This window comes from Mesocricetus auratus, unplaced genomic scaffold, assembly GCF_017639785.1.
Source record: "Mesocricetus auratus isolate SY011 unplaced genomic scaffold, BCM_Maur_2.0 Super-Scaffold_100006, whole genome shotgun sequence".
NCBI classification, from domain to species: domain Eukaryota; kingdom Metazoa; phylum Chordata; class Mammalia; order Rodentia; family Cricetidae; genus Mesocricetus; species Mesocricetus auratus.
Genome location: NW_024429190.1, coordinates 98,716,745 through 98,742,389, shown reverse-complemented (window position 1 = coordinate 98,742,389; position 25,645 = coordinate 98,716,745). Strand labels below are relative to the sequence as shown.

The following is a 25,645-nucleotide window of genomic DNA, read 5'->3' as shown; positions in this document are numbered from 1 at the left end:
CCAGCTTCTCTTCTAGGTGTTTTATGATTCCTGTCACTTGTCTCGACTGTAGTATCCACCAGGTGACATGTATTAACCTCAGTGTTTATAACACTCAAGTGATTAAGAGGTTGGATTATTTTTTTTAATGTTTCTAAGACAACATGACCATTTACAAGAAATGCATATTTTAGAGATTAACAATGGTTGGAAAGTTTCTGCTGTGGTTTTTGTAAATGATAGAGAAACAAGAAAGAAAGCTAGGGCGAGGCATTTTAAAATCGAGGAATCAAAACTGCCTGCCTCATCCCTTATTTAAACAACACCAAAAGTAGCAGTCTGTTTCCAAAGTCTGCTAGCCAGGAGTGAGGCCCCCATCACAGGGGTGCTGCCTGGTGGTCTGAGGGTGCAGTCAGCCTGGTGAGTCTGCATGTTTGCAATGAGGCTTTATTCTAACATCAGCAGTCCCTCATCTTCTGGAGAATGAGAGAACACACTCAGGAAGGTGTGGCCTGGAGACGGAATTCAGAGACTGAGCACTTCCTAGCAGGCTTAGGGTCACCATAATAACAGATTAAAAAATGAAAATAAAAAACAAACAAAAAAACCTCTAGGCCCTCAGAACACTCTGGAAACAGAGGCACCTGTTGGCTTGTTTGCTTGCTTGCTTGTTTTCATAAATTGGGTCATGGACTCCAAAAGTCACTGAAACCTCTGGGGACCCCTGGTGCATTGCCTTGGGAGCCTGTGGAACTACTTCCCATACTTCCAGGAAACATCGTGAATACACCCTTGTTTCAGGAGAATGATAGTGCTCCCCAGTGCATCAGATTTATTTTTTTATTGCATCGGGCCAGATTATTGACTTAGAGACTGGGGGAAGAAAATACAGTGTCTGATGTGGAAGCCAACCCAAGTTTAAAGGGAAAAAAGCATCAGTAATGTGGTGATGTTAGTAGCACCCAAAATTAATGAGAAACAAAGTGAGAATCATTCTTCGGGTTAAATGGGTTTGGTGTCCACTGTGCTCCAGTCAGCGCCCTGCCCTCCTCCACAGCATGCCCACGAGGCTCTCCTCGCTGAAATTAAGCCCCATGTGCCAGGGCTGCTGAGGGGTCAGGGCACCCCTACTGTCCAAAAAGAAAATGAGTTCTCGTGAGCAAGAGGCTGAAGACAGAAAAACCAGGAACACCGTGGGCTTAATTACCATGTTTCCCAGTGGGTCTCATGGAACCTGTCTTATTCCCTCCGAGCCATCCACTGCATTGCTGCCTGGGGGCTTTCCTAAAACTGCCCCAACCCCGGCATTTTCCTGACTAGAATGTTCCAATGACTCCCCTTTGCCTCTGGCATGAAACATGGCTTCCTGTGAGTGGGAGGGAGGAGGCCCATCATTATCTGTCACTGCTTCCCAGGTCCCGTCCTACCCACCCCCATCCCCGGGAACATGAGACCCCTTGTGGTCCAGGCTCTCCACCCTGCATCTGCTGCCCTCCTCGTGACTCCACAGAGCTACTGTTTGATCCCCACAAGGCTTACCCTCCTGCTCCCAGCTCCCACTCCTCCACAAATCTGGTTCCACCCACAATTTTAACTTGGGTTCTTGTTGAATATGTTTTGACTGGCTTGCTACATTTAACACCATGTCTCTGGGTCCTCCCTCCATGCTGTAACCTGCGTTCGAATGTCTTTTCTTCCTAAGACAGAACTACATGCGATTGCGTGGATGTATCATGTAACATTTTGTGTGCCCACCCGCCAGCAGTGCACACCAAGTTGACGCCTCTTTTCAGCTATTTTGAATACTATAAATATGGGCATAAACACATCTGTTTAGGTCTGTCCTCTTGGTTCCATGAAATAGGGACACAGAAGTGAGTCTGCCAAACTGAACGATAAATCTTTGCATGGGCACCGCATTTTGTGCCAAATCAGCTGAGTCATTTTGCACATCCACCAATGACGCACGGCTGATACCTCCACATCCCCATCATCTCTTCCTTCTCCCCTACCTTCTGGCCCCTCTTCAACCCTTCTCCCTTCCTTTCCCTCCAGTTTTTTCTTCCTCCACCCCCCTCCTCTTCTCCAATTCTAATGGTGACATCCTAATGTCTGTAAAGTAGTATTCCATGGTGGTTTCAAAATTTGTGTTTCCTTGATGATAAGTGATGTTGAACATCTTTTCATGGCCTTATTGGCTACTTTTGTCTTCTCTGAAGAAATACAAAAGTTCTTTGTTCCTTTTAAATTGAGCTAGGGGTGTATGTGTGCTCTCGTGCACGTTGGGAGGTTCTTTATATATTCTGAGCACTAAATATGCACTATCTAGCTGATTTGGCAGTGGTTTTAACCATTCTAAAGTCTTCAGTAAACTCGCACCTCTCATGGAAACTCAAAGATCTGAAATCTCTGTGGTTAGAAAAGTCACTCATTCCACCAGAGTAAGTAGGACCTGTCCGAGGAGTCCGCTTCTCTGTGCCTGGTTGTAAACCATGGACCAACGAGCTGGGGCCAGGGCCCCTGGGCTGTTCTGTTTACATAGCTTCTTCCTCCTGCCTCATTTTCACCACCCAGAACATATTGCCAAGGCCAAAAAAGATGTTTCCTCTGCTCGGTAGTAGAAAAGGGCTCTGAGGCTCATTAGGCATCAGTGATAGAATTCTGAGAGGAGTTTAATAATATTCCAGATCCCAACAAAATTATTTCCAGAGGACATGCTTTTCAGGTTTCTTGAAGGATGTTTATAATAAGCCAGAGAATTTCTCTTGTTGTCGTTAATGTGCTAGAACTGGTTTCAGCTAAATTTTACATGAAAAGGATATATTAACCTGCATAAAATATGTTCATAATCTCAATTTAAAATTAAAAAGAAGGAAAAAACCCACAACCACATGTACAATATATTGCCCCAAGTAAAAGCCTTGGGAAAAAAACAAAAACTTTGCCTGTACCATGCTAGTGCCATTTCTGCAGAGATAAAATTCTATGCCCCCCTTGGTGCACATGCACAACCCGTTATTGTCACGGGGAGTTATGGATGTTGACTGGAGGGAGAATCCATGCTGAAGCGTTTGAAGGGGATGAGAGGGGGGAAGCAGAAGTCATTTGGTTTCATGGGCCTCTCCTCCAGAGACGGCAGGCACCGGGTCTTCCAGAAGCCCGAAGTGATCAAGAGCAAAGGGAAGGAAACGAGAGCCTCCTGTGCTTAGGGAGTCTGTTCACCTGGGCACGGGGCTGTCATCCCACACAGGCCACAGAGTTTGTGCAACAGCGCTGAGTCACATGGCAGTATCCACACGCACCTGCCAAGTCAGGTGCCTTTCTAATGTTTGAGAAGCCAGCAACAGCAGGTCGAGGTGCTGACGTGTGTGTGTGTGTGTGTGTGTGTGTGTGTGTGTGTGTGTGTGTGTGTGTGTGTCTGTGCGGGCATGCGCGCACGCCCACGCGTTGTGTGTGTGTTGTCTGTGTGCATGTTGTGTGTGTGTTGTGGGGGGGGACTAAGGGAAGCTTTTAAGACAAGATAGTGTACTAAGGACTCATTGGGAAAAATCACTGGAGTGGGGGCGGGGGCTGTGCGAGTCCCACTGTAGAAGTGCCTCTCGGTTGTGAAGGCCGATGAGACTCTGGTTCTAAAGGGAGGCGAGCTTCTTTATCTGCTGCATGACTGGGATCACCCTTTCAGCTCCATCCTCACTCTCTCCAGTGTCCCCTGAAGGCTGAGACCCTGAGCCTTGGAGCCAGCCTGCAGAAGAGCCAGGTGGGACGCAGGCCTGGATGCCCAGTAGGTCCTCCCCCACAGATGCCCTCTCCTGGTGTCTGTTCCCCCACCCTACACCCACGAGTCAGGCTGGGCTGCACTCTGGGCAGCCCGTCCCCTGTGTCGGTAGGGACTGTCCCTCCCTGAAGAGCCAGGGCTTGCTTTCCATCTCAGCATAGCTGATTTGCTGCCTTTATTGGGCACTTCATTTCTGAGATCATTGCACTGCTGGGAAATTTTTTTACAGAAACTTTTTGGTCTATTTTGGTTTTGTAATCTTGTGGAACAATATCATTCTGCTCACATTTGATGTTTTTAAGCCTATTTCATTTAAAAGCTCGGTTTCGAGCAGAGTACTTCAGAGTTGTTATTAAAAGACTTCTTCAATCTCAGACGGAGAATACTAGAAATGAAGTGCCATTTTCAGAAAGAGAGCATACACACCATCGGCATATGTAAGACGTGCATCCAGAGTGTCAGGGAGAAAAACCTCTGTGAAACTCTGAGCTCAGAGCCAAACAACGGTGCATCCGAGGGCTCCTTGCCCTCAGATTAAATCATAACTTATTATTATACATGTCTAGAGATAAATGTATTTTGCCCCACTCCCCACCCCCAGTGCTGAGGGCTGAACCCAGAGCCCTGTGTTTATAAGATAAGCTTGGACTCTACAAATCGGTTCAGTTCTCAACCCCTAAATTGATAAGTCATCAATAAACATGTATGATGGCCAAAAGCCAGTGGTATATAGCTTTAGGACTTTCTGCATGGAGTGTGCATAACGATGAAGAATGTGAATTATTAATGCAGTCTGTGTGCGTTCATTGCCCACATTATATATTCTAATGTAAATTTCACAAATGATCAGGCATCCTCATTGACCTTAACACCTATCGTGTGCCCTGTATACCTTGACAATGGCCTGATTCTACTGTGATAGTGATGGTTATAATAATGGCAGCAGTGGTGATAATAGTAATAATGGTGATAAAATGGAGATGATGGTGCTGGTGCTGGTGCTGGTGGTACTGATGATGATGGTGGTGGTGATGCTGGTGATGATGGTGGTGGTACTGATGATGATGGTAGTGGTGGTGATGGTGGTGGTGGTGATGGTCCTGATGATGGTGATGGTGATGATTAGAATGATGATATTTCAGTGGCCCTTTCCTTATTCAGACCCTATTCTAATCCTTATCAATAAGGATACACATTTAATTCTGGGACAACCCATTGTCTCCATTTCACAGATGGGACAAGGTAGTGACCTATTCCCTCACTGGCATATGTCAGACCCGACACAACCAAGTGCTTGGCGATAAGTACCTATTTCCCTCACTATGAGCCCTTTCCTCTTTTGGAAAACACTCGGTTAAGTCGGTTGGTTCTAGGGCATTATTTCTGCTCTGACCTCACTGACCAGGTAGGACTATTCTGGCAATTCAGAATTTCCACACGTTAAATTAAAACATGCAGTTCCTTTCCTAGGCTCTTATGTCTCTGTCATGGCCTCTGTTGCATACTCAGATGTGTTGTCTATGTATACACTAAAGCCTATCCACATCTTTGTGTCTCTAATGCACAATATGACCACCTACCCACTGTTGGAGGTCACGACTGTAGGGTAGGACGGCTCCACTTCTGAGCGCCAAGTTTCTTGCAGGTGGGGGTTTCCTGAACCGTTGCTCTGAACAGAAGTGCCAGGGCATCTCTCCCATCATTCGCTGAGTTCCATTCTGCTATTTGATGCCTGCCCCAGGTCACTTAGTCTCCCAACTCTTGGCCGTACACGTTGAGCTGATTTTCTACTTTAGGAAGGCTGCTCTGGAGACAAGTGTCCCTGCACACATTCCCTTACTTAGTGCATTTCTGTGGGAGCCATTTTTAAATGTATATATATATATATATGTATATATATGCAAACAATGTATAACATGTATAATTAAGATTATATATGGTATATGTACAATTATGTGCATATATATACATATATATATAGTATTTTAAACCTGAAAGCCATATGCCTACGCTTTACTCTAAGCCTCAAGATCAGGTGATCCATCTTTAATGGCATGTTCTAGTAGAGTCCCTGAACAGATCTTGAAAGAGAGTTCATGAGGGACAATATCAGCCTTCTTCCTAAAGTAGAAGACATCTCTGGAAGAATTTTCAGTGGTGACAGATTGGTTTTCTTCCATTGTCTTATTCACTTCGCACCATTAAATGCATTTTCAGGGCCAGTGAGATAGATTTGTTAATAAATTTCCCATCTTGAAAGCCTTGAGAACTTGAGTTCAAATCCCAGGAACTTACACAGAAGTCAAACATGTTTCCACACACCTGTAACCCGGTGAGCTCTGTCTCAAAAAGATCATATATGGAACAATAGTGGAAGACTCCTGCTGTCAATCTGAGGCTTTCATATATACCTGCAAAGAAATGTAAATACACATACACTACACAGACACATGGATTCACCACACACACACACACACACACACACACAGAGTCAGGTATGGTGCAGCACATTTGTAACTAGCTTGTGTGAGGTAGAAACAAACAGATTCCTGAAGCTCATTGGCTAGCCAGTCTAGCCAAATCAGTGAATTCTGGGCTCAGTGAGAGGCCCTGTCTCAAAAAATAAAACAGTGATGGATTAAGGAAGACAGAATATTTCCCTCTGATCTTCACACAGAAGTGCACATGCATATACATAAATATTTGCAACACCAAGACACAGAGACACAGACACACACACACACACACACACACACACACACACACATTTCCCTAGCAATGTGACTTTCTGGAGTTCAGTACAAGGCCAGTGTGTGCTCCAGCCTACTCTTACCTTACAAAAGAGACCAGATGTTGCTGGCAGCTTAGAGTGAGTCATAATGGACTTTTGCACATTTGCACAAGTCAACCAGAGACACTACTCTTCAGGGCTGGTTTAATTTTGTCCTGTTGCTGAACACCTGCTGGAGGCAGCCATGAATGGATTTGAAGTCACCAGAGGTGGGATCAAAGGCCAAGTCTGCTATTTACTAGTCATTGATCACGAACAGGCTATTTGTCTTCATTTCTGCATGTGTGGGATGAAGATGAATGCAAGAGTACCTTCTGCATAGGGCTGTCATCTCATCAAGGAACTGGAAGGTGTCATTGTCACATTCTAATGGAAAAAGACAGAAGATACAGGATGGGACCTTATAATGCCAAGGAGCATTAATGCTGTGACAGCAGTAGAGTTAAGCAGGGGTCAAGGAAGGACTCTGTTTGATAAGGAAGACACCACATCAGAGCAAAGGCTTGGTGGTATGAGGAAGCAGTGTTCACCGTGGTGCAAAGGAGGCTCTTTCAGGCAGAGAGAATGGAATGAACAAAAGCCCTGAGTTCATCTCTGACCAACGAGCACTGCCAAGGTGTGTCCAATAAATACAAAAAGACTAGTATGACTGGACTCTGGTCAGCAAGGAGGACACATGGAATGAGTTTAGGAGAGACATAGGAAAGGTCCTGAGAGCCTGATAAGGACACCGAGTCTTATTGTAAACATTACAGGTTTTCGAAAGTCTGTTCCAGGAATTCCTTTAACTTGTTATGTAGCAAGGCTATACTGCATACTATTAAACAAATCTCTGTGTTTACTTGGTACTGACTGTGGCTTTGGAAGTCCATAGCTCATAGCACACAGTCTCCGAATACTTTTTTTCTCTTTGCTTCTGAATATATCCAAGGAACCAATTGTGAGACAATTCTTGTTTATAAGCTGTTGTAAAAGTGATGTCCCTGACAGTAACAGTAGGCCACACATGCACATAGCATTTCCTGCAGTCCTGGAGGGAATTCCTCTATGGGCATCACATGTGTCAATGAGTTCATCCCACAAGAGAGGCATTATGTAAGTCTTACGTTGTAGATGAGGAAACAGGCATAGAGAGGTTGGGTGCATTGCCCAGGGCCATACAGCTTATGAAGGTCAGGCTTCTTGTTTCCCAGAGGAAAACTCTTGAGCATCACCCCAGAGACCCTTGTGTGATCCAATGCGTGAAGTCATCTGAGGATAGAACTAAAAATATGAGATTCTCAGGTTACGCTTGTGGTTGAAGCAGGTAAGCAACCACTCTCTTTTCCTAAGCAAAAGCATCATTGGGAGTGGTACTGCCTGTAGAAACACTTTGGGAAGGCAGCTAGGGATTCATGCATCCCTGGCTCACGTGGGAAAGAAGATGAATGATCGCATCAGCTTATAGAGCAGTCACTGTGCAGCCAGGAGAAGTTTCGAGTATGGGGGCCTCACTGCAACCGCTATCTACAATCATGTTCCTGTTTTCAAAATGTGGCTTGTAAAAGCTAGAGGCCTTCATCTGTCAACTTGCAAAATCTTGAACCTATGAGGCTTATCCTTGATCTTCCTGTGCTAGCTTCAACACGCTACATACATAGATGTTGACTTGTGACTGTCCCAAGAGTTGTTGGCCTGGGCATGTGGCCTTCCATCATACTGAACGTGCACCGAGCATGTTCTTTAACAAATGTCCTTTGAACTCTTTGGACTCAAGAGCATTGTGTGAATTTCATTGACTGGGGACTTTCTGGCAAGCTCATGCAGTCCATGGTATCAACAAACTTCAACAGATGAAACCTTTGTCTCCACTTCTTTTCTGAGCTCAGACTTTCCTGCCTTCTGTAGTCCTAGAGCACATTGGACTACTGGCCATCAGACCCTATGTGAGTACACAGAGATTGGAAATTGAGGTGAGAATCACAGATATGACCCACAAGCTGAGGCAAGAGGAAAGCGTGTTCTTTTAGGTCCCTTGTGTCTCTGGACTTTGACTTAGATCATCAGTATGTTCTTTGGTGATCAGTCATAGCTCCATACTGGCTTTATTGTTGTAAACAATTCGAGGTCTTGAGGCTACTGGTCCACCTGGACCTCTGGCCCCAGCAGCAAGTCATCTTAGAGGCTTCTAGCATACGCTTTCCCTGAAGCAGAGATCCTGGTAGATTAATGGCATCTACTCCAAAGAGTTGGTGAATTGACCTGGTGATTGACTTATAGTCAGTCACTTAAACTTCTCTAATTCTTCCCATTCGACTCCCAGGTTCGTCTTGCCACTGTCCAGCAGCTATTTCCCACTCAAGCTGGGAGGTAAAAGCCTGGAGGCTTTCTAGCAGAATTCGTCCTGTCCCTTTATCACCTCTTCTCAATGATGGCAGTTCTGTGTGGCCTTGTGCTGTGTGGCCTTGGGTCTTCCATCTCTTCACACCTAGCCTGCCATCTGATGAGGATGAGGCAGGACACGCCCTTCATCCTCAGAACCTTCCGTTGGAGCTCTGTATGAGTCTGTACCCAAGCCTTATGCAGTTTGGGTTAATCATCCTTCACCCTTTTCCCCATTGGTGTCTGATGACCGTATCTTAGGGCTTTTGTTGCTGTGAAGAGACACCATGACCACAGCAACTCTTATAAAGGAAAGTGTTTAGTTGGGGGTCACATATGGTACAGAGGTTTAGTCCATTGTCCTCATGGTGGGGAGCATGGCAGCGTGCAGGCAGACATGGTGCTGGAGAAGAAGATGAGAGTTCTACATCTTGATCCACAGGCAATAGAAAGCAACTGTGCGGCACATGGAGTGTAGCTTGAGCATAGAGACCTCAAATTCCACCTCTTCCTCCAACAAGGCCACACCTCCTAACAGTGCCACTCCCTTTGGGGGCCATTTTCTTTTTCTTTTTTTTTTTAATTAGTTTTTTCTCTTTTTTAAGTTTTAATTAGAAACAAGTTTGTTTTACATGTCAATCCCAGTTCCCCCTCCCTCTCCTCCTCCCCTGCTCCCCATAGACTCCCTATCCCATCCCCTTTCTGTTCCCCAGAAAGGGTGAGACCTTCCATGAGGGATCTTCAAAGTCTGTCATATCATTTGGAGCAGGGCCTAGGCCCTCCCTCATGTGTCTAGGCTGAGAGAATAACTCTCTATGGGGGCTATTTTCTTCCAAACCACCACAGGCTGCTTTTAGGGAAAGGGACTGCTGTCCACCTGTCTGGATCACCTAGATGTGAAGCGTGTACTCCCATTTGTGTGTCCTATCTTGACTTGAGATGATGTTCTGCCCCTGTGCTTTTCCAAGGGGCCGCTTCCCAGGTGTGGCTCTGGCCCCCACATGTGTACCTGGTACCATAAGACAGGTTTCTGCAATTTTGTTTCTTTGTTTGGTTTTGTTACCGGGTAGAGCATGGTGGCCTCCAAATTCATCACCACCCTCCTCCTTCCACCTCTCAGGTGCTAGGATTACAGGCGAGTTAACACTCCCAGCAGCTTCCTGCCTTTTAAAAGCTGTCTGTTCATCAGTGATGAGTGCGACCTTTGGCCCCACCTCACAGGACAGAGGTGAGAACTGAGTGGGTTGGTGAAAACTGTCAATGAGCTGAGTTCTCTTCTCAAAAGGACCAGGTCTCAGGCACCACACTGAGCCACTCTGGGTCATTCGCCATTTCTCTCTTGGAAAAAGATTTCTTTGGTTGATTTTTTTTTATATTTTATTTTCCAGTTTAAATTTAGATAAGAAACGAGGTTGCTTCACAAGTCAGTTCCAGGTCCCTCTCCCATTCCCTCCCCTCCTCCCGTGCCCTCCCCCCAACCCCCCCCCCTGTTATCCCCTCATTCCCCCAGGGAGGGTGAGGCCCTCCATGGGGGTGTCCATAGTCTGTCATTTCATATAGGGCAGGGCCTAGACCCTTCCCCAAGAGTTCAGGGTGAGAGTGCACCTCACATTGTTCTATGGGAGTCCAAAGTGATTTTCCTCCTTGATTTTTATCTAATACCACACCAGAAAACTCTAGACCCTCCTTTCAGGAATATCAATATATGTGCTTGGAAATGACCCATGCAACTCAACAATGCCAAGTTCATCTCCAAGGCATGTTGGCAGCAGTATGATCGATTGGCCTAAGGCCTACTTTTCCCTCCTAAGTGTGGATGTTCAGAGGCTCCCGAGGCTCTGGGTCAGGGAGAGCAGAATGCGCTACACACTCAGCTTCAGCATCCTCGCCGGCCAGAGTTGTGTACAGGGGCTTCAGGGCGACTTTGTTTTACCAGCTCCTTCTCTGTTGAATAAGAAATGAGCACTTATCTTGAAGGGAGAGGAGGAAGTCTGCCCCTGACAATTCTCATGGTCTCTTGGGGAAATGGATTCCTGATACTGCAACTCTGTAGAACTGCAGCGTGGGCTGGAGCTCGGAGGTGACGTGGAGTGCAAAGCACCCATGTCCTGGGTATTGATCTGTTGCTGTGATAATGGCATTACCTCACTGAACTCTTCACATTGGCCACGGGCAGCCGCTGCAATTGTATTTCTCTCTTACTCCTGCAAACTTAATTCAGCATGCACACCCAGCTGCAATCTTTACAAGAAAGTACTGTTTTGCAGGAGTCTGCATAAGAGATCATTAAATCCCTGCTCACCCAGGAAGGGTAACTTTCAGTTGACTCTATGGAAATCCGTGCTCAAGATGCAACTCTCAGAAAGTGCCCATTAGGAGCTTGAAGTATGTGTCGGAAAGAGATGCATAACTTCCGGATCTCTTGAGGTCGGTTTTCCTGGTGTCAGCAGACTTAAGCCATTCCTTCCCCATGGGTGTACTTTCCATAACCATCACCCTAAACTGGGGCAGAGCAAGGCTTAAATTAGAGCCAGGAGAGGCAGCCTAAGCTGGTATCTGTGGTCTCAGCACCTCTCCACTGGTGGAACAGAAGGATGAGGCTAGGCAGGCCATCTGAAGCGCTGGAATTCTCATTCACTCTTATACCGAGAATGCAAAGACTCCCTACGGCATCTAAGCTGTAGCCTCTGTGGTCGCAGGAAGTCATGCTGTGTGTGAGAATTTAACCTTAGCCATCCATGACAAGTTGAGTTTAAGTCTAGGATTAGCGGGTTTCCCCAAGCATGGGGGAATTACTGTACTCCTCACACGTACTAAAATGAGTAAAGAAAACCGTAGGTGACATTAAGGAAATGGAGCTGTTGAGGCTCATGTTTCTTGGTGGAGGGCAAATGGTACCCTCTGGAAGTCTGATGGTTTCTTAAGAGCTAAACATACGTTTGCCATATGACCCAGCTGTCTCACTTTGGGCTATTTACTCTAAAGAAACAGAAACACCCACAAAAGCCTGTCAATGCATGTTTATAATGACACCTAGAATGGCCCAGTCATGCAGATCCCTGGCTGGTTGGGGGTTTTCTGAGGCCAGGGACCAGACACTGTCTTCACCTCCCTCTGCCGTTCTGAACACACTGACCTCCGTTTTCATTTTTGCTGCCTCGGCGGATCTAGTTCTACTTTTCAGTGGCAGAAAAAGGGAGACAACGCTCAAGAGACCCGAGCACACAGGTACAGCTGGGGCCAGGAGCCCCTCTCTGTAAGATTTCTCTGCCTTTGACTCAGCATGTCCCCAACCTCAGCCCAGGCTCTTCCGGAAAGATAACATCGCTCCACATTCTTCCACTGCTTCCTGTGCCCTCAGCACAAGGGGAAGACAGTCTACAACAACAACAAAAAGTGGCCTTGCTGAGCTGTGAGTGGCAGGTGGATACACAGGGACTGAGCAGAAAACATCTGACAGTGAACCCTCCCCCTCCCCCAGAGCCAGTGTGTTCAGTCAGAAAGGTGCACGTGACCTGGAGGCTAGGCTCCCCACTCAGGTGGAAGAGGTTCGCCTCTGCTGCTGCTGTCACTGACTCCTCCCTCAGAGTGGAGCCTATCACCCCTATCCCCAGGAAGCTCAGACATGCCTAAGTCCCTATTGTCTCTTCCCAGTGCCTGGCAGTGCTCATCGGCTGCCCACCATGTAGATGGGTTTGCTGCAACTCAGTTAAGGTCAAGCTGTAGAGAGCAGGTCAGCAGGGAGGCATGTGTCTGGGAGGACTGCATGAAGGGGTGCTAGAAACTCCCGTTTCCAGCTTGCTTCCTCACTGAATAGCACCAGACATCAGCCTCTTGCTCCCCTTACCCCTGATGTTGGCATGGCCTAGCATGTACCATCCGTGGGAAGGCAATTCGTCTCTTCTTTCCCCAAACAAAGCATTTTCTATTCATCTATACTGTGACCAATAGACTAGTATACTGAGGAGGTCATAATTATATTCCACAAACCCAATAACTTATACATCAGAGATATATTTTCCCAAAAAGGCTTCAACCCAAGATCAACGTGACAGTGGGCCTGGTTTCCCCAGATTCCGCTCTCCTTAGCTTATGGATGACCAGTGTCTTCACAGTGCCATCCCTCTAAGTGGCCTGAATCCCGATGCTTGCTGGAAAGTAGTCACATTGGATTAGTATTCACTCTACCAATCTCATCTTAAACTGATTATTACTTTAAAGACCCCTTCTGGGGGATAAACAACACAGGAGTTTGGCAGGGGGGAATAATTCAGCCCCTAACTAATTTCCCAAATTCTTACCCCATCAAAAAGAAAAATTCTGGCTTACAAGGTCCACACTGATCTTATTGATGTTTGAAGGATTCAAAGTGTACAAAGGTCAAAGACATTTAGCTGTCCAGATGGAAAGGGATGATGCCAGAATGTGGACTTATGCAGCACACGTGTCTTTAGCACCTTCTGTGGTGCAGGAGCTGTGTCAGAATACCCACATGCGTCTCATTTACACACCCACATGTGTCTCATTTACACACTCACATGTATCTCATTTGCACACTCACTACTGACTACTGAGCTAGCTACCATTGTTCCTGAGCACTGATGGGGCCCAAAGTCAAGTGGCTGTCAGTTGAACCTCATCCAAATCCCTCTTGCCCCTCGGCTCTGCAGGCCGGTGAGGACCACGCTAAAGCCCTCCTCCCTCCCCATGAGCATGGCCACAACAACACAAGCAGGAGGAGTCTGCTGCCTTGAGTGTACTAATGTCTCACTGCATCTTCTCGTCACCTCCTGACTGGACCTCCCTCCCACTGTAGGAAGGACCCCCCCCTTCCTAGTAAGAAACGTATGGAAAGAGATCACGGGTGACAAGATAAAGGGTTAAGTCTGCAGGAGGTCCAGGTGGCTGAACACAGACGGAAGATCCTTTGTCACGTAGGCTCAACCAGTTACAGACGGCAGATCCTTCATCATGTAGGCTCAACCAGTTACAGACGGCAGATCCTTCATCATGTAGGCTCAACGAGTTACAGGACCATGATACTTGGGGGAATTGAAATCTGTACCGAACTTGGACAGACGTTTCACTTTTTGTTTCTTATTATTCCCCAAATGATGCAGGGTAGCAACGGTACGCAGAGAATTTACATTGTGCCTCATGGTATAATTCATCTAGAAATCACTTAAAGTGTGCAAGAGCACGTGTGTGCACGTGTGAACATGTGTACTTCTGTACAAGAACATGACGCTTCTAACACAAGGGCCTTGGGCATCAGAGGACCTTGGTGTCTGGGCAGCCCTTGGAATCAATCCCTGTGGATTTCAAGGGCTGGACATACGGTGGCTTTGAGAAACAACAGGGAGACCTGGCCAAGCATTTCTGAGGCCTGGGTAAAAGGCAAAAGAAGGTAAAACCAGAGCACCCTGAAGAGGTGCTGCTCACCAGTTTAGACATTCCACTGTTTGCTTTCAGGAAATCCAGCAGTGTCTGTGTATAACATACAGCTTGGTCAGAGGCTGTGAGTTCGACTTTGGAAGTTCCTGTTAATGCTCTCAGGGCAGCCTAAGGTTGCAAGAGGGTCTGCAAACAGTGGTTAGTATGACTGAAGCTTTGCAGCCTGTGTATCGTCACCCCTCTGATTCCTTGGGGAACGCTTCTAAGACTCTACATATAAACCAAAGCCAAGTCCTTTGTATAAAATTGTGCATTTTTGCATCAAAAAGTAGCGCCATATGTCCTCCTGTATACCTGAGATCATCCCTAAATTGCTTACCATACTAAATATAATGTAAATGGTATATAAACAGTCCACATGTTGCATTGTTTAGGGAACAACGGGAAGAAAGTCCACATGTTTAGATGCAACTTTTCCTCCAGACATTTTCAACCCACGGTTGTTTGCAGGACTCACAGACACAGAAGACTAGCTGTAATTGTATCCCTCCAGCATCCAGAGTACCACACAGGCCTGAAGAGCACTGCTTTGAGACTTGGTGGCCTGTAGAGTGCTTCCTGGTCCATCCTCAGGACTTCCGTCTAGGAGTGGAGTTGCTGGAGACACTGGGAATGATGTCTTAACCAAGTTCAGCTGGGTTTGTCTAGCCGGTGAGAGTACCCAGCCTATAGCACTGGAGGCCTTACCACAGGTCCCTTACCTGGTTCTGTCCCATGGCAAGCCTTTGCCACCTGGGATGGCTACCTCACACTCTGTTTCTGGCTCCTGGCTTTACTGTGTCCTCTGGTCCTACCTAGTCTTCCTGAGAAGGCAGAAACTATCTCTAAGCTATTCTTAGGTAGAGCTAAGCTCTACAGAGGCATCAATGTAAACAAAGGCAGGTTGGTGAAAACCGGTGAGAAGGACTCATTTACTCATGTTTCTTGGCTGCTAGGACTTTTTATTTCCAGTTGATCAAGCTGGGGAATGTAGTTAAGCACATGTTTGATGGTGCCAGCCAATTGTGCCTGCCAGAAAAACAATAGGTTCTTTAAAGGAGCTGAGCGCTGATGTTATGCGTCTTCCATTGTAAACTGTATACACTTCACACGCCTGAGCCTCCCGTGTGCCGCCTCATATCTTCAATCAAATTATTACACTCCAGAAATATGCATAAGGGAAATGATTGTACACATTTTATGGTGGGTTGCTGCTTGTAGCAGCAATTGAAGTACCTTTCCCACTTATGAAAGTACTAATTTTATTTGTTTTTATTGCTTTTCTAGATGCAATTATTTATTTAGTGTGCTTTGGCTTTATTAAATTATGCTTACTATAGGAACATCATAAAAATGTATGAAAACAACAGATCAGCCAAGCCAGCCTGGTGACCTGTATTGAGAAAGCTGGTGTTATTTTTCATATCCAAACATAATGAAATAACTTAAGAATAAACAGATAATCTACGCTAGAAAACAATACAGTTTCAAAGTAATGCAATAAAACAAGTGGACAATATGATTTCATAAACCTGGGTTCTAAAATTTACATGAGTTGGGTTTTGAGTACTTATTGGGAGACACGTGGTGTTCCTAAATGGAATCATTACAATGTGAAATGTAATTAAAGCAAAGGGTGAGAGTGTACGTGGGGTTTTGTTGGCCAGTAAGACGTGGACGACTAAGAAGCGATGTAAAGACTTTTGGTGTCAAAAGGCAAACAGAGACTCCATCCCTACAAATGTGCTTAACTTTGAACTTGAAAAGTGGCTAGGCCCTTGTGCACACTTGGAAGTCACCTGGGCGCCGGCATTAGGTTCTTTGTCCCCTCTTTCCCAATCCTCTCAGTGTTTTGTCTCAAAAGAACAAAACTCTCTACTTCGACATCGCGTTTGAGAAGCTTACATTTGATTTAACAGTTTCTTTGTCCTGGACTTCCATAAGATAAAAAAGATAGAGGCATATAGTTTTGGGGGTTTTGTGTGTGTGTGTGTGTGTGTGTGTGTGTGTGTGTGTGTGTGTGTTTGTAAAGAGTATGTGATTCAAACTAACAACAAAACAAAAACTGAAAGCCTAAATTTCACGTCTAACATGTGAATTAGAAGCACAGAATTTCCAAAATGAAAATGTCAATGTGATTCTAAATTTGTGATCACTTTTACTTATCTAATTACAAGTTTAAATTATTCAGTGCATTGGGTAAATATATTGCCTACTGTAAAATCCAAAAGGTCCTAAAGAATATAAAAAAGGTACGAGTCTTCCCAACCACCCAGTTTCCACCCCTGAAGCCATGACTGTTGGATTCTCCCATTGTTAATTTCCAAGGGTAACGTGTGTATATGTTCGCTTACGTGCATGCATGAGCAAATATTTTTGTGAGTGGCACTGCATACAGACCATGTACAGCTCCGGCAGTTTTGAGTGATAGTGTGACACTGAAGGTCAAAGCCAAGGCCTTAAACATACTTGACAAGCAGCATACACCTGAGCTATAGCCTCAGCCCAACTCCATAGTCCAAAGTTGTTAAAGATTATTCCAGCATACGTTTGCATGTTTCATTCTGCAAATGCCCAGGTTTCTCCTGAAGAATCTCTCTCTGTGTGTCTGTCTCTGTCTCTGTCTCCCTGACTCCCTCCCTCCCTCCTTCCCTCCCTTCCCTCCCTCCCTCTCCTCCCCTCCCCTCTCCCCACTGGCTCACAAGCTCTTATCTGCACTCCCACCCTCTACTAGCTTCCTAATCTACTCTCTCTCTCTCTCTCTCTCTCTCTCTCTCTCTCTCTCTCTCTCTCTCTCTCTCTCTCTCTCTCTCTCCATTTCCCAAAGAATAGAATAATTTCAACAGGAAAAATGAGAGGATATGATAGTTTGGGTAACTTTAACACGTCTGGGCAACTTAAAGATGAAAAGTCACACTTAATTGTGATTTAAAATTGTGACTTCCAGGGATTGTGTCAGCATGCACAAGCCCGGTTGGAGTCAGACCAAATCCAAGCATGAAGACAGGAGGTGAATGAATATGAAGTCTCACCCCCAGTCCAGGAGCCATTGGCAATTGGCGGCTGCTGGGAGAGGGACAGGCAATTTTCTTCAAGAATGTTGCCACTTAAGTGTGACTGTGCTCCAATGGAAGGCCACACACCCAAGAATATCTATGCAGCACACATTGAACTGATGGGTGGAGAACTCACACACACCCCCAAAGTTGGGTGGGTAGGGAGAAGAGGCAGCTGGGAGGAGTAGAGGAGGGGTGAGTGTGATAAGAACACATTGTAACATTGTATGAAGCTCTCAAAAAGTAAAAACAAACAAAACTCTCCATCTCTCCGGGCCAGCCAGGTTGTGTGTAAGAGCTGTTGCCCATCCTTTCCTGGGAGCCATGGGAGGTCTTTGCCACCCCTGCTTTCTTTCCTAGTGGGTTGTTGGGAGCTGCACACATCTTGGGTTTGTTTTTGGTTTTGTTTTTACTCTATTTAGAGAATATTTTGCCATCTACAGCAGGACAGTGCTCCATTTGTAAAGCTGTCTTACTCCTAAGCTAGTTTCCTAAAAGTTCTCCATATGTTCTTCTAATAGTTTTAGGAGTTTACATATTTTAAACTTATTTGGGGTGATTTAGGGTGTGATTTACTTTATTTTTCTCCCAAATATTCCAATAGCATTTATTGAAAGATGACCTCAGTTAGCTTCTGGAGTCTCTAGCCAGTTCCGCTGATTCGTATGTCTGTTTGTTTGCCAACATTACCACGTGTAGATTAGTTCAGTTGCATAGTTTTAATATCACTAGACCTGGATTGCCAATTGTTCATTGTCTTAACATCTCCAAATCATATTAAGAAATCATGCAGCTGTGACTATGTCTTTCAAAGATTGATTTTTGTCAACAGTGGTTTTTAAATGTTGTTGAATAGCTTTCCAGAATCTATAGAGGTAATGATGAGTTTTTTCTTTTGATCTTTTACTAGTATAAATCGTTTTAAAATACTGAACCACATTTGTGTTCCAGGATGGAATCAGCCTAAATAGGATTACCTATCCCTTATGTGTCTCTTCACTCTCCTGAATAAATGTGAATTAAAATGTGCATGGACACAGCATTTGTTCTAACACCATCTAGGTTTGCTTCCTTCTTGTCCTTTGATGGGTGTAATGATACCAGATGGTTTGACTTGCGTAGGAAACGCCCTGCCAACAGCTCTCCCACGGCTATCAAGGGGCAACCCTTCCTTGTGGCCCTCTGAGGGCATTTAGCAAATTCAGATTGCCTACACTAAGCATTTATCATTGATATTTTTCTGGGACATTATCATTTTATCCTGTGTTTCAGCTTCCCTCTTTAGTGTGTTCAGCCAAGCAGTTTTCTAATGGTGTAAATTTCCTTTCATTTATATTCTTTACCTTTATTGTTTACTGTTTTATCCATTCTTTCTTTCTTATATTTTTCCTTTTTTATAGTGATCAATTTTCCAACAATATGCACATTACTGGTATTTTCCAAACACTTGATTTTAGATATTTTGGTCTGTCTTCTGTTTTTTGCTGTTCTCTGGTTTTCATTCTTAATATTTTGTTTGTTTTTTGCTTAATTTTTTTCATTTTCTAACTTCCTAAATGTGATGCTTGACCCTCATCATGTTATTAAATAATAAATCACTTAATGTTCCATGACTACTGTTCTCTCTATACTCTTTAGCAAGTAGCAAGAAATACTTTCTTCATTATTATTTTCCAGATATTCTGAATTTTTAGTTATGTAATTGCATCATTAACAAAATTTTCTAAGTTTGTTATTAATTGCCAGTAGGTCTATTTCTGTCTCCTGTGCATTTCCTTTTGATCAGTGTTAGTACTCTGTTTTGCTTTTCAGAATTAGGTATTATCTGTGAGCTAGAGTTCAGTGGCTCTTGTGAGATCTGGATACCAACTTAAATGATGGCAGTGTCTCTTGGCAGAGCATGGTGTTCTATCTGGCACAATGAGCTGTATCTTTTTATGTCACTTGGTTTTGCCTGTGCTTTTGTTTATTTTTGCCTACGCATTCCCCTTACGGCCCTATAAATACTGTGAGAACATGTATGTGGTAAATGAATACCTGGCAGATAACTTGACTGTGGCCAGCCTGACCTGTGTTTTGCTTTTGTTCTTTGGTACAGCCAAAGATTGCTGAAGAAAACTTGACCTATGCGGAGCTGGAGCTGATCAAACCACCCCGCGCTGCCAAAGGCGTTTCCAGCAGCACCGTGTACGCACAGATCCTCTTCGAGGAGAACCAGCTGTAGTGACACCCCTCCTCTGGCTGTCACCGTGCCCCCGTGTATTTGTGGTACTCAGAAAGAAAGGCCCTATTTTTGTATTCTCACTTGTGCCTTCGGGGTGATGGGGATCCCCTTCCCATGACAGTCTCATGTCTTCAAAGAGGTATGCACTCCCCAGGAAAGAGGGGACACAGCCTTTGGCCATGTCTCCTCAGACAAGAGGTCCCTGGCCTGATCCTGAGGTGCATGGACTCTGACCCTGAGAGTGTCTGCTGAGCCAACCCTGGTCACCTTCTTCTCTTCTCCTGAGTCTGAATTTGCTAAAAAATCAGCTACATCTTAATTTTAGTCTACCACCCTCACTGTGTCTGAGGCATCCAGCACCCGGTTTATAGCCACAGGAAATGCCTGCAGAGGTCACAAAGAGAGGTGGGCTATATGGACTCACTGGTTCTGAGGCTTGGATGGTGTTGCCAGGACACCCAGAGCACAGCAAGCCCCTGAGGGTGATGGCAAGCAGCCGCTTATGATGGCATCCGTCGATTTGAATAGATGCTCAGAAGCTGGCCATTGGAAAGTGCTTGTCCCCTTTGGTGGAACGGACTAGGAGTGACAGGAAAAAATACTGTTCATTATTTTCCAAAGACTCTAGTGTGGTACCCATGGGTACATCACATGAGAGGGTAAAGCGTGCCAAACTTAGTCAGCTGCCTCTCGGGGGAGAGCAGAGCCTCTCACTGTCCCCTCTGCATAGGAGCAGAAGTACAAGCCATGCAGGAGAACCATGCCCGGGAAGACTCAACTCTTGGCAAGCTCTTTGTCCATCTCAGCTTAGAATGTGAACTGTGATGGTCTTGTGCAGATGCCAGGGACCTTGGGACATAAGTCCATGGGGAAGTTTCTCTGAGGACCTAAGCAATGTGCAGAAATGTCGGACTTGATGGAAGTAGGTCCACTCTGCGAAAGTCATCTCGCTATCCAGAGTGCTGTTCGGGATGCTTCTTGATGTACATGTCCTCTCCTGGCCATTTACTACCCTCTGTAAACATTGTTGGGCTATGTAATTTACCATGTAGATATGATAAATTATCTATTTTAAACACAGCTGGCGTGAGAGTTGTGCCCTGTATATCACCGTGGGACTCACCTGAGTTTCTTACTCCTAATCACCTCAGACTTTCTGTATGTTTAAAAAGAATTTAACCCTTCCTTGGATTCTTGAAGGCTGAATGGGACAGTGAACATTGTGAGATTCTGCAAACTATAAGCCAGTACACAAATGGTCTCTCCTGACAGTCATGCTGAAGCCACTGTGTGTTTTTAAGCAAACAAAACAACCAAACTTTTGTTTGCAGTGTTTGGGTATTGCCTGTGATCTAACAGGCTGTCTATCTCTAAACTGAATTTCTAGGCCTGTAGTAGCTTTTTTTTTAACACAAATTTTTATCTGAAAGCTAAGTCTTAAAAGTTGCACCATTTTGCCAGGCAGTGGTGGCTCACGCCTTTAATGCCAGCACTTGGAGGCAGAGGCAGGCGGTTCTCTGTGAGTTCAAGGCCAGCCTGGTTTACAAGAGCTAGTTCCAGAAAAGCTGGGAATACACAGAGAAACCCTGTCTTGCAAAACAAAGCAAAAAAAAGAGCTATACCATTCCCACAGACCCAAGGTTCCTAGTGAGTATTCCTGTGTTTATTGGAAAGGGGGTCCAAATGGAGCTGCTATTGGTTTTCTGCAAAAACTGGCATGGAAGTCAATCCTCCCTAATGTCCCCGCTCTCTGCGCCTGAAATATGACTTTTGAAGGAAAAAGACAGTTTAGAATAATGTACCAGAAATTTCTAGGGCATCTCCTTTAAGATGTGGAAGACCACAACTCACACATCACCAGTACCATTATTATCACAGAGGACATTACATTTTGTCATGACAGGGTTCTGGCAGGTGGATATATAGTCTTTTGAGCACACAAAGTGACTTCCTAACAGGGACACTGAGGTGTAACATGTACTTTCTGCCAGCTGACTGCATCCCCGCTGCTGTCTCTGCCCCCAAATAACACACGAGATACTATATCAATTATGAAGCTGTTGGCCTTTTGCTCTGGTTTCTTAATGGCTAGCTCTGACTTAATTATTAACCCATAATTACTAATATATATTTTTATAAGGTCTTATCTTATTGAGGATGCAGCCTCATGGGTCTTTTCTTCCTGGGATCATATGGGGACTCTCTGCTCTTGACTATATTTCCATGAATCCTCCTTGACTCCTAGTCCCACCTCTCTTGCTTTCCTATTGGTCAACAGTGCTTTATTTATCAACCAACAGAACAACATGTACACAGAAGGACGTCCCCATCACTGAGGTGACAATTGGGAGTAGAGACTGGGGCAAATGAAGAAGGGATGGGACAGTATAAGAGGCAGTATTGTCTGAGATCTATAAGGCCCCAAGCCTACCCTGTTTTGAATACGAGGAAAGCTTAGGGCTGTCAGACAGGAACATGCATATGTTCCACTAAGAACAGCACATGCTTTCTAGAAACATCCAGAAGCTGTGATTGTAACAGGTTTACTTTAGCCTTTTTCTCTCAAGCTCTGGTCACAGCTTCACAAGTCGGCACCAAGGTGTGGGAAGGGGGGACCAGCTGAGCATTTCCTTTAGGGAGAGCAGGAGCCTCACAGCATCCATGCCTGCAGTGCTTATCTCTCTGCCATCTCCAAAAGAAAACCACACAAGCCACACAAGCACTCTCAGAGAAGTGAGGAGTGATTTGTACCTGGTGCTTATATGAAGTGACAGATTTTGGCATTCTTGCTTAGAAAATATGTCTAGTCACTCATTCTCTACCAAGAGATCACTCACCATGAATTGACATTTCTGAAGCAAAATGAGGGGGAAAAAACCAACAACTAGAAAGTGCAAAGACTTCTTCTTGCTGTAAGTCATCAATAGGAGCAATGATGTAATCACTGAGTTATTTCCCAAAATGGACAGTTGCTTTTGGATCAAGATGTTGTACTCTCAGCTCCTTCTCCAGCACCACATCTACTTGCACACCTGCATGTCCCACCATGATGACAATGGACTAGACCCCTGAAAATGTAAGCCACCCAATTAAATGTTTTCCTTCCTGAGCATTACTGTGGACATGGTGTTTCTTCACAGCAACAGAAACCCTAACTAAGACAACTGACAATCCTGGTTGGGGAGGTCTGGAATGGGACCTAGGATTCTGAGTTTCTCAATAGTTCCCAGAGAGTATGTCTCACTTCTGACCCCAAGGCCACACTGAGTAGCAAGGATATCGAGTGTTGGAAACAGAATTATGGATCCTGAGCTCCATGGGGATTTAGGTATCCTCAGAGCGTTAGGCCACAGCTGGAGCCTAGACAGTGGGCAAAATCCTCAGGGAGATGCTACCCAACGAGGAAGCAAGGTGTCCAGATCTGAATGGTGAGAAGTATCTGGTGTGACAGGTCCAGAGCAGGTGAGGAGGCCAGAGGAGATCAGAGGTGGGTGAACACGCAGAGGGTCATGGGAGAGCCAGGAGATGCTCTGGGTTCCTCCTCTCAGAAAGGGTAGAGGTTGTGTCTTAGCACGTTCTGAAAGATTCTCATTTTAAAAATGTGCCAGCCCAGGGGGAAAATTCCCCAGGTGCACAAGGTTTTGGCATGGAGCTATGTCTGGTTGATCTAGCGTTTCTTTCCCAAAGCAATCTGCATCTTTTTACACCATGATTTGGACAAGACTCGTAATGGATGGACAAGGTGAGGCATGAGGGGTGGTGTGGCTGAGTTCTGTCCCTTCTGTTGTCATTGGTACCTGCTTTCCAATAAACACAGCTTGATTAGTTCCTCACACAGTGTCTGGTTGTTAGATGTTAATGTACGGCACCCTATAGTTTTAAATAGAATTAGAGGTGTTTACAGCTTTGGTTATATGCACCTTGTTCTTCCACATTAAACTTTATTGTAAGTATCCTCCATCGGCAAACGGGAAAAGCTCATTAGTCCCTGGTCCGTGTGGGGGCTGCGCTGCTGCTGAAGGGAATGCAGGTGTTTATTGCAGGCATTTATTGCAGGTGTTTATTGCGGCTTGCAGCTGGATGGGACTCTTCCTGTTGTTGGATGAGAACCTCAGACTCCTGGGTCTAGGGTGGGTTTTCGGAATCCGTTGATAGCCTGGTGTTCTAGGGCAGATGTCTGCATTACGTCTAAGAGTTGAGACAGGATTTCCAGGGTCCCCACGGTCATCACTGCCACATGAACTGGGAAAGCTAAGAAGAGAAGGGACAGTCAGTTTCACCTGGGCTTTTGACTCCCTCTCTTGTAGCTTTCCCATGTGTGCTCATTTTATTATTCATTTATTTCAGTTAGTGCACGAAGAGGTGGGTTTCATCATGACGCTTTCCATTTCCATAACAGGGACCACTGTAGTTCTCACACACGTTAACCATGACACCCACACTGCAACCAGACACTGACCCCAGGAAGCCCATCCACTCCTTGTGTTCTGCCTGCCTGGTACACTCTTTATTTTCCCCCTCTGAATTGTACTTGGTTCATCTAAGGACAAGGGTCCATCATCCTCTTTGAAGACCTAGGTTCTATTCCTCCTTTACTCCCTCAGCTTGGGCAAGTTGACCACGTGTTCCAAAGACACTGAACCCTGAGCACTGAGGGGCTTTTCCTCTTTGAAGTCGACTCTCTGATTGTTTTGTGACACAATTCCTGTCCTTTCTCTTGGGGCAATACTTCCTTCTTTCTAGTGCTGTTCTGCTCAGCCACGCTAACCATTGGCTCTTCCCACCTCATTCACACCCATGCCTCAGCTGCAATCTGGGGACTGTGAGGACGCTGCTCCAGCTGAACCTGGGCTCTACAGGTGCCCCCTGACCTTTCACCCTTAGCTTCACTCTTAGCCTCTCCTCATCTCTTTGCTTCCTTGAATTCCAGCCAGTGCTTCCCTGCCACCCTAACTAAGAACTCCTCTCTGAGTAGGGCTAATCCAGCATCACTGGAGATGTAGGAGTCACTGTGGACTTTTATTGGAAAGTGCTGAGCTGGACACTTCGTCTGTCTTGTCTCATTTACACTGGTGCGATTCTACCTGGCTAGCCGATTAAGATGCAGAGACTTGGAACGCTCAGCTATCTGACCCCTGATGGCAGATCTGGAGCCATGATATCTCCTGCATTTCTCCCTTGAATTGCCCACTGCTGTCCTATCCTCCCACACAGTCCCTGTTCCCAGGAGCTAGACTCAACTCTCGTAGACCTTCCCTTTACCATATTATCCAGCCACAAGCACTGCCAGAGGCTGGCCTCAGAGGGTAGCTTGGCCAAGTCACCACCCACCCCACCTAAAAACCTACTTCCTGTCTCTTAGGACACAGAAAAATCTCCTAGGAAAGTAGCCACTGCCCTTCAATACGGGGACTGCTGCGCAGGCTATGGGTTGGCATTGAAGCAGCAACAGTCTCTGGAGTGTGTAGTGAGCCTAGCTCAGGACTCTGGGCTGCTAGGTGCCTTCTAGGCAGCCGGTCACACAGCTCTGGCTTTGTTCGGCTCCTTCCCAGGTTAGAGCCTGAGGGTCTCAAAGCCCTGACAAGGCCCTGTGCCGCCCAGTGTCATAGTTACAACTGCTGGCTTTGGTGGCAGCATCAATAATATCCCAGTCTTGGAAAGTTCTGGAAACAGTGAGAGCAAGGAGAGCTCAAGCCTCCAGGTGATTCGGGGTTGTCTACGCTGATGAGGACTGACCATGATATCACAGATAGGGCCTTCTGGGCGGTTCTTGACATGTCAGTAGGTTACAACAAATGAAGAGACAAAGCCTGCCCTTCATCCTGGAGCTGGCACCCTAAGGGGGCCTCACTGAGCACGGCAGATTTTATTTCCCCTCTAAGGTGCTAGTGCCGGCTGGCCCCACCTGCAGCAGATGATGGCTTGGTGTGTTGATCAGCGTTCCGTCACGATGACGAAACGCTTGAACTAATTATCTCACAAAGAGGGAAATAGACGTTCCTTCATGGGCTCTGAACTTTCCAGTG

General features: G+C 45.6%; 1 protein-coding gene across 1 annotated transcript in view; it reads left to right on the top strand.

The window, feature by feature from the left end:
- Positions 1–20,699, top strand: part of Vstm4 (V-set and transmembrane domain containing 4) — a 91,078-nt gene extending 70,379 nt beyond the window's left edge. Inside the window, exon 8 of the mRNA XM_040747734.1 lies at positions 19,494–20,699. Within this exon, the coding sequence (XP_040603668.1) occupies positions 19,494–19,619 (126 nt within the window). The 3' untranslated portion in view covers positions 19,620–20,699. The remainder of the gene's footprint in view (positions 1–19,493) is intronic.
- Positions 20,700–25,645: the final 4,946 nt, after the last annotated feature.